Source organism: Corvus brachyrhynchos, unplaced genomic scaffold, assembly GCF_000691975.1.
Source record: "Corvus brachyrhynchos isolate BGI_N302 unplaced genomic scaffold, ASM69197v1 scaffold279, whole genome shotgun sequence".
NCBI lineage: Eukaryota > Metazoa > Chordata > Aves > Passeriformes > Corvidae > Corvus > Corvus brachyrhynchos.
Genome location: NW_008246060.1, coordinates 3,528,188 through 3,543,027, shown reverse-complemented (window position 1 = coordinate 3,543,027; position 14,840 = coordinate 3,528,188). Strand labels below are relative to the sequence as shown.

At 40.2% G+C, this 14,840-nt stretch overlaps 1 protein-coding gene across 2 annotated transcripts in view; it reads right to left on the bottom strand.

Moving 5' to 3' along the window:
* Positions 1-7,255: 7,255 nt before the first annotated feature.
* The window catches only part of RHOBTB1 (Rho related BTB domain containing 1), a 50,491-nt gene continuing 42,906 nt past the window's right edge, over positions 7,256-14,840 (bottom strand). For both annotated transcript variants that reach the window (XM_017746443.1, XM_008642765.2), the window contains 6 exons: positions 13,554-14,518; positions 13,018-13,136; positions 11,009-11,159; positions 9,344-9,432; positions 8,158-8,263; positions 7,256-7,650 (listed from right to left, as the gene is read on the bottom strand). In XM_017746443.1, the coding sequence (XP_017601932.1) occupies positions 7,481-7,650; positions 8,158-8,263; positions 9,344-9,432; positions 11,009-11,159; positions 13,018-13,136; positions 13,554-14,518 (1,600 nt within the window). In that variant the 3' untranslated portion in view covers positions 7,256-7,480. The remainder of the gene's footprint in view (positions 7,651-8,157; positions 8,264-9,343; positions 9,433-11,008; positions 11,160-13,017; positions 13,137-13,553; positions 14,519-14,840) is intronic.

Sequence of the window (14,840 nt, the reverse complement as noted above, 5' to 3'; positions counted from 1 at the left end):
GTGAAGGCACACTGAAGTGCTGCCATCAGTGTCACCTGGATTTATTATTAGCATTTACAACAATAGCATTAGAGGATCACGAGAACTTTCAGTAGTGAAAGGTGATCAGCAAAAGGGCATGGAAAGAACTCTGTTGGACAGGGTTCTTAGGTAGGCTCGTTGCAAAGGAGCACAGGGTTAGGTGGGAAAAGCCTCCCTCTTGCACTGAATTCTTCATCCCAGCCTTTCTGGAGCACAGAGATGAGCACTACTGGGTCAGACCAAGGATGTGTCTGTCCCTTACACTGCCTCTGACAGTGGTCAAAACCTGATGCCCAGAGAAACAAAGAACAGCATGACCAGTTAGCAACACCCCTTCTGCAAAGCCCCAGCTCTTTGTTTGACTTTGGAAATTGCTCAGTCAGGCATATTTTCTATGTATTTATTAACTCTCAGTAAACTTGTCATCCATGAACCTTTCCAAGTTACCTGGGAACCCAAGCTCTTCACACCCCCAGTGTCACGTGGTAAGTTCTGCAGCTTGACTGCTCTGCATGGGCAAGGGTGGCTGACGGGGACTGAAAAACAGCTTAGAAGGGCTGGAAGTGCAGAGGGTAAAACTGCTGGATTTCTCTTTGGTGTCTGGATATCAGGTTTAAGGAAACAAACTTCTGAAGCCCAAGGGGATAATGTAGTTCTAGGATGATACTCCCTGGCCCAAGCCTCTGTGTTAATGGGCTGGGCATGTGTGCAGTGTCAAAACAAAAGCCATGGATCCAGAAGAGAGCAGCAAGGCCAACAAATTCTGCCCCTACAGCTGCAGCAAGTGCCTGCCTTTTACAGGTGCACAGCACATGTGCTCCCTGTAGCCCCACTCAGTGCAAGGCACAGAACACCACCTGGAGCCCTTCGGCACCTACTGTAGTGCCTTGCAATAAGTAGCAGAAAAAATTGAAGGTAAATAATTTCATGGCTCCCAACAAACTCCCGGGCACCAGCCTCCTTGCCTCTCTGTTCAGCTACAGAGGAGCAATCTGTTCCATTAACAGGAAAATCCTGCCCAGCAATCCCTGCACTGACCTTCAGTCCCCTCCTCACCTTCAGACATACTGGAGGCCTAAGCAGAAAGGAAAGCAAGTCTTTAACTTAATTACCCAATTAGCTTGAGGTAATCACCCAATTATCTTTGGATACAGTCATTTTTCACTTCTTATTCCTCCTATCTTCTTAACAAATAGCTTCCAGAAAACAAACCTTGCTGTGACTACAGCAAACAAACAAACAGACCCCCTGAGCAGATAAAAAACCCCATTAAGGGCAGACGTCAGTCTACAGCTCGTTACCTTTCCTACCCTGGAGAGCTGAGAAGGGCAGGGTTGTGGGAGCTGCAGCACCTGCCAGAGCTGCACTGTGCTCAGCAGGCCAGAAATCACCTCTGCATGCACGGGCTTTGCTGTCCTTGGCCAGCCAAAAGGAAGGGGGAGCAAAGCTGGGGAGGACCTGCCTCAGCAGAACAGCCCGAGGGAGTCACTGCAGGATGAGCAGGAAGTGTGTAAGTAGTCACACTTGGTTGAAGCTGTTTCAGAGTGCTGTTGGATGTCTCACAGACTGCAGGACTGGTGACACTCGATCACATCCCCTACAAGCTGATGCAGCTCTTCCCCTGCAGGGAGAGCTGTCCTGTTCCTCTGCAGGAGCAGGAAGGATTCACAGAGATCTCCCCACCCCAGAGAGTCCCCAGGGGCTCCTCAGAACCCCCCTTTCTTTAGAGTGCTTGTGGCAAAAAGCACCATCATCTAACTGATTTTCATCACGTAATGAGATCTGCCAATTATTTAGAAAGTAACCCCAGATACTCTATAATTGAAAAATGTAAGTGTGATACAAAGAGCACAGGGATCCACAAAATTTTACAGGGAGCTGAAATTGAGGACCCAGGAGAAGAATGTAAAGAAATTTCTTTGTACTATGTAGTGTATAACTAATATTTAAAATATTGGGTGGTGGAGGCAATCACATCTGATCATCTAGTCAGAATGATCAGCTTATATTTAATGACTAAGATGCAAATTTAATCATATAAACTGCTGTTAATTGTAGGGGGTTTTTTTATAACCTGTGAGGATAATTTGAATATTCAGTACTAATACCTGGAATGCCATGTAATCCTTATTATACATCCATAAGTTAAAAAAATATTAATCCCAATGGTGACTAAAGAATCCTTTTTCTTTTTTTTTAATGTCAAAGGCAATAAAATTTCTTATGAAAATCTTCACTGTGAAGTGTCATCACCTGGCTGCTTATCTAAAACTTTAGATAAGTGTGGGGATGGGGGGTGAGGCAGCCCTCCATGGCCTCAGACCAGGGCAATACAGAGGGATGGCACCCAGCTTCCTAATTCTATCTAATGGTGAAGGCTGCTTTTCTTTAAAGCTGAAAAGCAGAGCTGCTATCTCCAGGGGATATGCCCCTCCCAGTTCAGCATCTTTAAATGGTTCCTTAAATACTCGTCCAGGCAGTCACACAGCTCATACCTGTATGTTCAGTCACTCAGTCTCTGACTTCGAGTGTTTTTGCAAAGTTGTTATATTTTTTTTATCTTGAAATCCCTATACAGGCCAATACCTGGCTGCCCCAGAGCTTTTTGTCTCAGTGAAGGAAACTGGCTGGAGATCCTTCCTGTGTTGCGGTAACATCCTTGTTGCTCTGGAATATCCTTCAAGATGGGACAAAACCAGATATATGATATCCAGGAGGTGGTTCTGGGCTCCTCTGCAGGCCAAAGGACAGACTATGGGGTACCAGTGCTGTACAGGAAATGACAGGATGAATTAGCAATGTAATGTTTTCACTGTAACCTGTGCCCCCCCCTGCTGTGGGGGTGGGTGGGATGCAGGACCTGCCTCTTGGGAATGTTTGGTGCTGCAGAACATCCCAGTGGGATGTTATAGCTATGTGGCCTGCTTACAAACCAGCTGGCAAGGCTGAACAGTTATAAAGGAGCCATCACAACTCTGCTGTCCCATGCTCGGCTCGCCCTGAATCACAGCTTTACCTTCTCAGTTTGATTTTCTTGAGAGCTGGGGTACATTAGCATAACCATTCTTGCATCTTCTAATGTTCAAATTTTCGTCTTAGCCTCCTGCAGCCTTGATCCAAAAGCTTTTCATATTTATACCAGAAATCAAGATTTTTATGTTAGCAGCAGTGAGGGGTTTAGTTTGCATATATAAATATACAACGGTCTCACTACTCTGGCTGCTAGTGCAAAGTGAATCCGTGACACGGGTTGTGTTCTCTTAGCTAAAGGCAAAGGCACAAATTAACTATTTAATTAATGAATTATCCTACTGTAGAGCCTTCAGGATGGGGATTCTCATTGCTAACACACTGTCTTATCCTGCATGCAGTACACACAGCAAACTTCTTTGGGAGATTTGGAACACAGGCAAGCGGTAACATGGAAATTCATTAGGCGGCACCTCAAAGCCCGAAGTGTGTGTGTGTGCAGTACCTCATCCATTTCAATGGGAATCTTGCCTGCAGGAGAAGTAAACTCATGCAAATGCTGTTGGATCATTTTAATAGACCAAAAATCTAAGGGGATTCAGGAGTGGCAAGCAGACACCTTAAAGACATCTCACTGCATAGTATGTACTTTGGAATCCAACCCAGAGTAAATAAATGCTGGCCTATCCAGTGGCAAGAGTAGAAAGACTGTGATCTGGAAAAAAGGGACAGAATAGGGACAAAACTGTGGTTCCATCTGACAAAGCAAATCTCTTCACCAGACTAAATGCTGAAGTCTGGAAGAATTGAAATATGTCACCATCCTGGAGTTTACGTACCAAAATTAATCCTATTGAGTACATTAGATCTTTATCTAAACCTCTTTGTACAGAGGATGAAAGACTTGACCCTGAGAGAAGGATTTCCAAGATGCCTTCAGTTGCTCTATCAGTACTTGTTATTTGAACATGGGAAAAAGAAATCCCCCAATTTTACAAATCAAACACTTCTAGGCATAAACTATTCTTGAGGGCTATCTGTAGGCAAGCTGCTGAAGAATCAGGGCAATAAATCACTGTGCTTTTCCTTACTCCCTCTGGGAGAACCATGCTTTCAGTGCTCAGAAAGGATTTCCAGATTAGTCTCTTCTAGTAGGCAACCCTTCTTAACACACCCACATATTTAGTACTGTCTAGCTTACCTTTGCTCACTTTGAGGCCTGATCTGACTAAAGGACTCTGAGGAGAAGGTCTTCAGTGAATGAAATCAGGGAGTTGTGGCTGAAGTCTGGCCACTCCCATCTTACTCACACAACACCTCTTATTTCTGGCTTTGGTGGGCTATTTGTGGGTAGGAGGCCAAAGAAACTGGTTTGTGTTGTGGTGCAGAGAAACTTGCTGGCAGAAATTCTGTCTTAAAGAACAAATAGAAAAACATTGTTTCTAAGAGGTAAGATGAATGAGACTCCCCAGAAACAAAGAACTTCTTAACATTGGTCTTAGTATTTAAAAAAGAATGCCCTGGAGAGCAATGCCTCCGATTTGCTCCTTCCTTCCACGCTACTGCTTTTATCATAAACAAGAGAAACATATTTGCACCTGACATCACCTCTCTTTCCTTTGAGCCCATTACCTTTACTGATGGTAAGTTCAAATAAATAAAATTTTGCTTCCAAAGTAAATTAGATATGTAACATTTTCATAAATGAGCACTTGAATAACAAATGAACACTGTACTGAATGTGCTTTCAGTGCCCTTGGCATTGCTTTGTGATTTTTTTCAAAGCTCTTAACATGGCATTCTTTGCGTGATATCTTGCAAAAATTCTCTAGAAAAGTACCAGGTTTACACATCTATCAATTAAACAAGCTGTATTCAGGGAGGTAGTTGCTGAGGGTTTGCTAACAGGTAATGAGGAATTCTGTAAGATGGTTGGCAACTAAGGCAGTGAGAAAGCAGGGAAAACAGTGTTTGTACAAGTTTAGTGCATACTGAAAACCTCACAGATATCCTGCTGTTTACCTACATTTTTCCTCCCTGTGTCTGTCATGACCAATTAGTTTCATGTCCCTTGGGTAATATCATGCTAATTAAATATTAGAAACCATGGGGAAAAGTGGCAAGAGGTTTGTTTTTCTTTTTGCTGTGCAGTTTAACAATAAGTGACCAGCACCAACCTTCCAATATAATATACAAACTATAGGATTTCCTTGTGACATTCCCAAGCATAAATCCTAATGTGCTATGCAAATATGTAAAAGTTCAGTAAAATTCAATGAATGATAGCACAACTAAATGCTTACAAGCAGCACTAAAAAGGGAAGAATGCAATTCAAAATTAAGGAAGTTTCTTCAAAGAGCTAGGAGACAATTTGTAACTAAACAGTTTTATTGACTTTTTTTTCCAAAATAAAAAACACAAAATAACCACCAAGATTAAAGGCCATAGACAGCATTAACCAAATGAACCAGCCACTTGGTTATAGTAGCTGATAACTAGAATAACTGGATATTATTGCATATACCTCAGGTTCATTTATATATCCATTACAGTTTGGCAAGATTACAATCATACAGTAGCTTTGGTTGTGTAAAACCTAGTAGCAATACTTACTTAAAATGTGACTGGTTAACATTTTATGACAACAGCTATTTATCTCAGTCTTGACACGTCTTCTCTCATTCCATGTTCTTGTCCACATTGTCACTGACCAAGAATTAAGGAGACATATTTGCAACCACCATTTATAGCCCTTCTTTATCACCATGCGGTGACAAATCTCAGAGGGGTAGGAATCTCTCACTTGCTTTCCTCACAAAGGTTTGTAGAGCAGCCTCTCCTCCCATGCTGGGTGGCTCCTACCATCCTGTGGTAGCCTCAGCTGAGCAGGAGTCCATGCAGAACGCAAATATGTCGAGGTGTTTATGGCTTTCAGGCCAAAGCCTTTCCTGACCTACAGTTCTGGGGGGTGACTGTACTGCCTTGCCTTTGGATACAGAGAAAAAACCACAAACAAGCAAACAGCTTTTCACATTGGTGTGCTGAGCTGCCAGCACAGAACAGTATTAACAAACCTAATACACAATACTACCTTGGTTACAGAGTTGTGCCTGAGACACTGCACAGGATTGCATGTGTATGTTCTACAGTCTATGTATTTGAGTTTTGGTCTTCTAAAAAATGTTCTCATCCTTATGTAATCTAGTGTAACACTGCAGCTTTAGAGTAATGGTTGATAAAAAGTCATAAACACACAGGCTATTTGGAAACACTGGAAGCTTTTTCTTGTCTTGCACCACTTGTGCAGAACTCCTGCCTTACCACCATGAGTTTGCCCCCAGCATTCTGGGAACATCTACTTCCAGGGGAAATATATCACCTACTTAAAAATAACCTAAAACTGAGTTCTACCTGGGAAAAGCTATAAAAGAATTTGGATCAAACTGAAGTAATCTTGTGTGTGAAGACCCTTCTTCACTTACAAAATGCTGGAACACTAGATAACATCTACTTGTTTTTGCAGCCCTTTCATTTGCTTGCACTGAAGCAAAAAGGAATTCAGCATGAGGAATGGCTGCTGCATGGTGAAGATCCTGCAGAACAAGGTAACTGCCATGCAGTAATTCAAATGCAAGCAGTGTAACTGCTTTTTGCATTCAGATCCATACTTGTATAAGGATATAAATTAATAAGCCCTTCTAAATGATTTTAGAAATATCCTCTTTGATCTAGACATATAAAACCTCTGAATACTTAGAATCACTAGATTTCACATGGCCCACGTAGTCGTAATTATTTGCACTTACATGGCAAATATCAGAAATACATTTGCCTGCAGTTGAACAGGTAATTATGCTGTCTATTATTCAGCTGAGCAAAGATCAAGCACTCTATATCTTGCAGTTATTGGATCTTATTCTAACCCTTTGCTTTAGAAAGGGGAAATAACCATCTAATTATATTACCAGTGCACAGTACTTAGTTTGAAAAAGACAACCTATAGTAGGCAACTAGATTTTTTTCCTAAGATGACCTTTTATGAGATACTCTAAAAGCAGTCTCTTATGACTGAAGATTGTCTATTTCACTGTACTCGCATAGTAAAAATAGTTAAAATCTAATTACAAAGCTGCTACATGATTATTCTGTGTCTGTAAAATAAAACAGTATCCAGAATTTTATCTGACCAAAATACACCAGAAAGTATAAAAATATTTCCCAACTGGAGATTGAAACATTAATGCTGGATTTGGGTTTTTTTGTAAAAAAAGTAATGTAATAATGGTTGACATTTATCTGCTTACCAGTCAAAAAATATACAGATGACTTCAAGGAGCTGTTCCAGGCTCATTTTGAGTGAGCTTGTGCTTTTGACCCTAGCAGTAATAAATGCACACGTGGAACACAGTTTCCCGAAAACCTGAACTACATCTTATTTCTAACAATAAGACTAATTTCTGGCTATGGATTTCCACTTATTTGCTTTGTTCAGGCAACTACAGCAGAGGAATTCCAGAAGCACCACTTCCGCTTTGAATGATGTTTGTTCAGTGCAACATCTTCCTTTTCTCTCTCCTTTTTAACTCGCTGGTAGTGATCTTCTTCCTTTAAATACCACACAGGCGGCCACCGATGCCTCTCAAAATATTCTTGATTATCTGATTGAAAAGAAACAATGAAAGAAATCCCCAAAGACGCCAGTAAGATACACAAATCCCAGAAATGTCTTGCAAAAAGCTATGCAGCTAATCATTTATCCACTCTCTATGCTGGTTTGCTTATCAAGGATTCACCCAGTTTCCTCAAATGCCTTAAGTGTGAAAAGACTTTGGAAGTGGTTACACACAAGAGGCATTAATCCACCAAAAACTATAAAAACGCAAGGCCTTTACAGAGTGTATTTTTCATTGCAGAGCCTGAAAAGAGCTCTGTTCCTTTTAGCATCACTGAATTAGGTAAAAAACATGATGCTTGCCCAGCAATCAGGCTAATGATTATGACCTTTCTTTGCAGATAAGAATTTATGAATGCTGTTCAAGATAGCACAGAGGTTCAGTCTCCTGGCTTAGCTACGTGAGTTCATCTTTGTCCTTATGTTTAATCAGCTGGGTGGGGAGAAAGAAGGGAAAACCTGATGAAAACGGAGGGGGGGAAGTTTCCCATACCTGAAGATTTAGCTTTGATTTCCTTGCGGAATTTGGAGCAAACACTGTTGTAATTGGTGCAGATGTAGTGTAAGCACCAAGCTGCCAGCTGGTTAGCATTGTGAAACTGTGAAGAAAAACAAAGAGCTTATTCCATTTCCTGGGGTTATCATTCATTTTGTAGCCCCTATTAACAGCTAAAGCTAGAATGGTCCCAGCAGATGGTACCTGGCCGTACTCTCCCAAGCGTTCATTCTGACTGCCTGCTCTGATCTCGGGTTATAAACACATCATAGTGGGGTAGGTACTGGCCACATGGGATATTCTAACAGTAGCTAGACATATTGCTTCTGTCTTTAACCAGGAGAAGGAAAAAAAGGAAAATTGCCCTTCTTACAATCAAAATGAAGTGAAGCGAGCTGCTTTCTCTTGGGAGGGGTTCAGTTCTGGTTTTGAAGCAGGAGTACAGGTATTGCAGAGAGGCCTTTTTAAACAGCTGCAGGAAATCTTGCACGGTGGCCAGCTTGTGCAGTGCTTTAGTGCTACTTCAAGCCAAGCTGCAGCTGACTCATTGTTAGTGTGAAATCAAGAATAATAAAATTTTTAGCTTGTTCTACTGTATCTGGGAGTCTTCTGCATTTTGGAAAACAGAGGTGTGCAGTTTAACTGTGAGCTGGGGGCTCTCTCTTTTAATTACTTACGGGACTCAAGAAATACTGAGATGCATTTGGACATAAAGAGGATTTGCACATACTCTGAATTATCAGACAATTGACTTTGAGTAGCCAGTTAAGTATTCAAAAAATGTTATATTTAGACCTGTACTGCAAAGACATTCCAAGAACTGAATTGAAAGAAATGCAAGAATCAATCAATCAATCATACAAAGCTGAACAGCTTCATTACATTGCTTTTCATGTTACTGAACCATGGTCATGAGAACATGGAGCTTGGAAGTTCCACAATCAAGACAAACTAAAATATATATTCGAAAGACAACTCCTCTGAGGTTACTTAAAGGGATATTTTACCTTTGAACTAATGGAAAAACCTTCTTTAAAATAGAAGATGAAACTAAGTTTTATCATCAGTCTTTCTCAGAACTGCAGACATTGAGCCACTTAGAAGCAATGCTCAGCACCAGTAAGGAGCTAAAAGCAAGTCCTGCAGCTGACCAGAATATCTTCAGAAGGCTGTGTACACTGACCTGTGCCAGTTCCAAATAGGAGAGGACTTCTCCATCTATAGCAATGCCACTCATGGAGGCCTTGGTCAGCTCTTGCACTGCATGCTGCTCTGTGAGGGGAGAAAACTCATCACTCACAGGGGAAACAGTCACACTGCAAGGTCACAGCATCTACAGGTAACAAAGAACCAAGGCAGCATGTTCTCCCTCCTCCTGGGAGGGGGTCACATTCACACAGATATCCTTAGCAACCTCACATTTGGGGGAAGTCAAATTCTGACCCTTAGAGCTGTGGCTGAAGATGTGGTTCATAACCACTTAGAGAAGGACAAGGGTCAGCAGCCACTAGTCTCTCTCTGGCATGGGTACAATATTCAGTATAAATTAGAAATACGGATCAGCTGTCTCCTTTGGGTCATACGAAGTTTTTAAGCAACAGTGCACTTGCCACTGAACTGTGGATTTGTTAATGAGTATATACACAGCATTGACAGAGAAAAGGTCACTTCAGGCCCTGTTTAGGTTTTCAGATCACTTGTTCCTAGAGATTCAGATGAAGGCTGACCAGCACCCCCAACAATCACCTAAGTTCAAAATTCTCCCCAACCCTTTCCTAGAACCATTTCCCATAATAAAAGTCTGAGTGTTTTTGGGGAAACATTGTCAGTTGGTTTGATTCTACTGGGTTCAGCTGTTGACAGTAGCCTTTGGACTCAAAATTATTTCACCAAAAATTACATGGAATGAAATATTCTTAATACTGTAAGGATGTTTACACTGCAATTACGTTAAAAAATACTCAAAACTTCAGCTAAAATGTGCATATAAAATCAGGCAATGAAGATTTGGTCTGTTCAAACCAGTAAAGACAAGAGACACAGTCCTGATGCACAACTGAAGGAGAGCCAGGGTTTGGTATGTGATTAAATCTTGCCTAAATGCAGTCCTGTAGGTAGGTGTAGCTTTATTTCACCTGTCCCTGAGTTTTGGCCTTGGTCATGTGATCAGAACAATGCTAAATTACTGAAATAGAGTGAAACAAATTAAACACAACAACAAAACCCAAACAACCCCAGAGGTCTGGGATGTGTATGGATTTAATTTTAAAACTTTACTAGTATTCTAACCTGTAATTTTTCTCTAAATATGGGATTGAAAAGCTTTTCTTTCTGAAATGAGGGTTGAATCCCCAAGTATATACCAAAATATCCAATTCCCATGTAGTGAAAATGGATCTAGGCAGCATTTCTAAAAACATGATAATCTAGACCAGTTTTGAATTGGCTCAGTTACTTTCTTTGAACAGAAATGTAAAGCGGAGCACTTCATTACTTAATGGAAAACTTGTAGTCCTTCCTGTTTTCAGGTAAATTAACAACACCAAAATGGATATTACAATCCACAGACATTATCCTCAATGCTAAAGAGAAGGTTTACTCTTTCTGTTTTTAAAGCACAGAAAACTTCAGTGGTCTGAGCTGGTTTAGCACAAAACTAAAAAAGGCAGGAGAAAGGCAAATACATTTCTCTGTGTAAAAATATCAATTTGCATTAAAATAGCCCTCTCAGAAAAAAAAAATTTATTTTCTCTGACACTTGAGAAAATCTTACGTGTTCCGAAAACCATTAAAGCACATTTCAGCTGTTGCAGAAGACACTGCATCAGACAAGGCCACAAATTCTTACCTGCTAGAGCAATCAGGTGAGGAAGGCAAAACCTATTTGCCAATGCAATTAACTCAAGTGTGTCCAGTTCCTGACTGGAGGACAGTTGCTTGGTATACAAGTAATCTAAAACTGCTTGCATGGACGTCTTGTTTATGTTGGGAAGAACTACCTGGAAAAGATATTTAAGAAAAGAGTTTCTAATTGTTAAGGGACTTTCATACAGCAGCTATATTTCACTTCTCTCACTTTGCTGGACTGTCTCTTTTTCTCTTCAAGGTATTTCAGAAATGCAGGGAAAACATTTTCCAAAACAGAACCAACAGGTAAGCATTGCTCCAGAGTCAGATCCTTTGCCAGGTTATATCCAAGCTGGAATTGGATCCACATCAAACAGGGAATCTGTTCAATGCTCTCTAGCCTGCAAATGGACAGCTACACATAAAAGTCACTGAGCACTTCCCACGCCAAACCTCCCTTGGTGGACTCCTTGAGGAATGCAATCTATCTGCTCCTGGCAAAGAAAACTCTGTGGATTCTGAGAATAACAGAAAACAAAGGATAACAATAAAACCACCCTCCTCAGTCTTTTGGTAAATAACCAAATTATCCAGGTAAACAAGGCTGGGAAGGAACTGAAAACTGAAGAAATGAGGAAAAAGAAACGTAAGCCCTTTTTGCCACACACATGTAATGAGTGTAACGAGCATGGAATTAAGCTACCAAGACTAGGACAAGAACTGCCTAATTTCTCATGCTAAAGCATGAACCTTTCATGCACATCAGCCACTCTGGGAAGCAGCTCAGTTCTCCAAGTGAGAGCAGCTAGCTGTGAAACTCATCCATTATTGATATATTTTTGTTAATGCAGAGAACTGTAAATTTAATGAGTGAGTTTATAAAATTTGCCCCAAATACAGAAAAGGTAATATGTAAAAGTAGATGGTTTTATTCTTTGCAAACCATTCAATTCATATCTACCTATATTTTAAAACTTCCAAAAGCATTACTGAATGCTTTAAACTCTACAAAATGGAAGCTAAATATTTTAAATTGGAAAGAATTGGAAAGATGAGCGAAGACTGTTAAGCTAATCATTAAAAATAGGCCAGTAGAAAATAAATGCACATTCTTCATTGCCAAATGCTGCTCACTAGAATCAAACTATGTATTTTTAATGAACCACTTGTTGAGTATGCCTCTGGGAAAGGAATTATGTTTACAGCTGTATTAGAAGAAGCCAGAAAAATCTAAGTAGAAAAATATCTATCAGAATATTAAATACAAAAAAAATGTGAACACTTCATATGAGCATATGAATATAGAAAGCAACAAGAAAACCAAAACAAAAAAAAGCCTGGGTATGGATAAAGCACAAGAAAAAATATTAGCACAGGGTTTGGAATTTGAAAAACAGACCATGAAGGCACATAAAAATACAAGGCTTATTCTGCAAAATCTTATTCAAAGTATTGAGATCTTTTAAACTGTATTGCATACCTGCTTTACTCCAAGGACAAGATAATGCACTACAGAATCTGTGCTGAATTGCTACTGAAGTTAGTAGAATTTCTCCTAAAGTTAGCTCAGTTTCTGCTGTGAAAACAGCTCCCTTTTCTGGTTTAACACTCTATGTTCTTCAACCCTTTTTTATCTTTAGTTCCTTTATCAATGCCCCTGCCCCAAGTATTCTTTGTAGTGCTTCTGATTGTATAAATATATATTTACAAAACTTAAAAAATTATTTTAAAGAAATTCACACTTAATTTCTCTCCCCCATATTTAATATTTTAGAGGACTTTGGGTTTAAACACACACTCCCATGCTGGAGGAAGACTTGTGCCTTGGAGAAAGTATGTTATCTTCTTGGGCAACCTCATTTAATGCCTTAAGAAGAAGAGCATCCCAGGTTTGCAAGGAAGAGTAAATCCCTGATTCTAGAGATTGTTGCAACCTTTCAAATAGATGATGTTCCATCACCCTAAATCCATCAGACATTGTAAACAAAACAGACAAAACTAGACAAATACCTCACTCTTGGAGCTTTCAATAAATGATCCTCCAAACATAGCAGACATCCACTCACAGCTGCAGATCAGCAGTGGCTTGTGGGCCTTGATGCTTCCATCGTCCAATTTAAATGTCACATCTGCCAAGGGAACAAAGGCACAGGAGTGCTGCAAGTCTGTGCTTCAGGAGTAACCTTGTCTCATGAATGTGCTTCACTTGCATGCTGTTAACCAAGGACCTCCTTCATTTCCCATGATCCTCACCCCAAAAATAACTCTTGTCTTTTAAACAGCTAAATGAAAAACCTCACTTGTAAAGGGGGATACTGGATGTTCAACATTTTTGAGAATTGCGTTGCTTATTTAAAAGCTGTGAGTAGATTTTGAGAAATGAAACTACAGGCTGGAACAGTTGGCCTGAGTAACATTACAATTTCGGGGTCATCCCTCCTCTCAGAACAATGTAAGCTGTCACAGTTTTTGAAGGCTATGAAGTGACAGTAACATGGAAGAGAAAGAAAGTAGTGCTCTTCCTGCTTAAGCATGTATTTACTCACCAGAAAATGTCCCTTTGCAAAGGCACTCTTTTATCCGATTAGCTTTTCTGACATGAAATGCTTTAGTAATCTCTTGATTCATGAAGGCTTCTTTATTCATAATATTCTCCACCATCATTCGCAAGTCAAATACTTCCAAGATTTCAGCAATCTGAGCCAGTCTGGTGAGGTCTTTTTCATTTTCATCCAGTTGGCCTGTGTATAAAAACTGCAAAACAGTTTTAAAAGGTCCGGCCTGCACAGACGAATCCATTTTTACCACAGTTACAGGACACGTCCGCTTTGAGACAGGATTCACTTGCATTTCCTTATTCACACTAACAAACCCCTTACCCCAGGATGCCAGAGATCTTGCTGCAGAGTTTGTTTCACCAGATTCAGGTTCTAGAGTGTTTAAAGAGTCACTACTTTCTGGGGGAAATTTAACATCAGGAGATTTCAAGGATGCCTCATCACTGTCACTGTTTGTCTCAAGGTGACTTGTCAGAACATCCTTATTTGTATTTTCTTTATTACACTGTGTTTCATCCAAGTTGGGACTTTCCTCACATTCCATTAAGAAAAGGTCATAAAACTTTGAAGAGGAGGTAGCTAGGTAAATCTTGTGAGCAAAAATGCAGTCCTGCTCCTGGAGAACAAACATGACATCTGCACACAGCGGGCTGTCCAATAAATATCCAGCTTCATTCATGCTCGGCACAGGACACTCGGGAATTTTGATAACCGGAGGAGGGGCTTTTGGAGGTAGAAATGGAGCCTGAAGCAAAGGTTTTTGGACCTTCTTCAAATGAGATTTCCAGAACTGCAGGTGTCTTCTGGAGATCAGGGCAGCTCTGATTGCATTGTCAAACACATCTTTAATCCCAAACTGGTCAAACACACTGGTTTCATAGTATGGTATCCCGAGTTCCTTGGCAACCTCTCTGCCTCTCTCTGGTGGCAAAATGTCTCCCCTTTTTATTGGCCTAGGGTTAAACAAAAAATAAACCTTGTCACACACAATGATCATCACAAAGTTACTCCAGAAAGCATTGAATTTTACCAAATATTCAGCACTAAATCCGACATAACTATCATTTAAATGAAACAAAATATAAAATTAAGCGCACAAAGTCCTTTGGAAATCTACAATCATGACTCCAAAGAGTTTTAGAATAGCACATACTTGTAATTTCATTTAAGTTTGGTGGTGTCTTTGCAATGTTACTAAACATAGGTAGAAATCATTTATGCAAAATGGAGCTGCCTCTTTATTAAAGTGAAATTTAGAGTAAAAAAATTTGATAG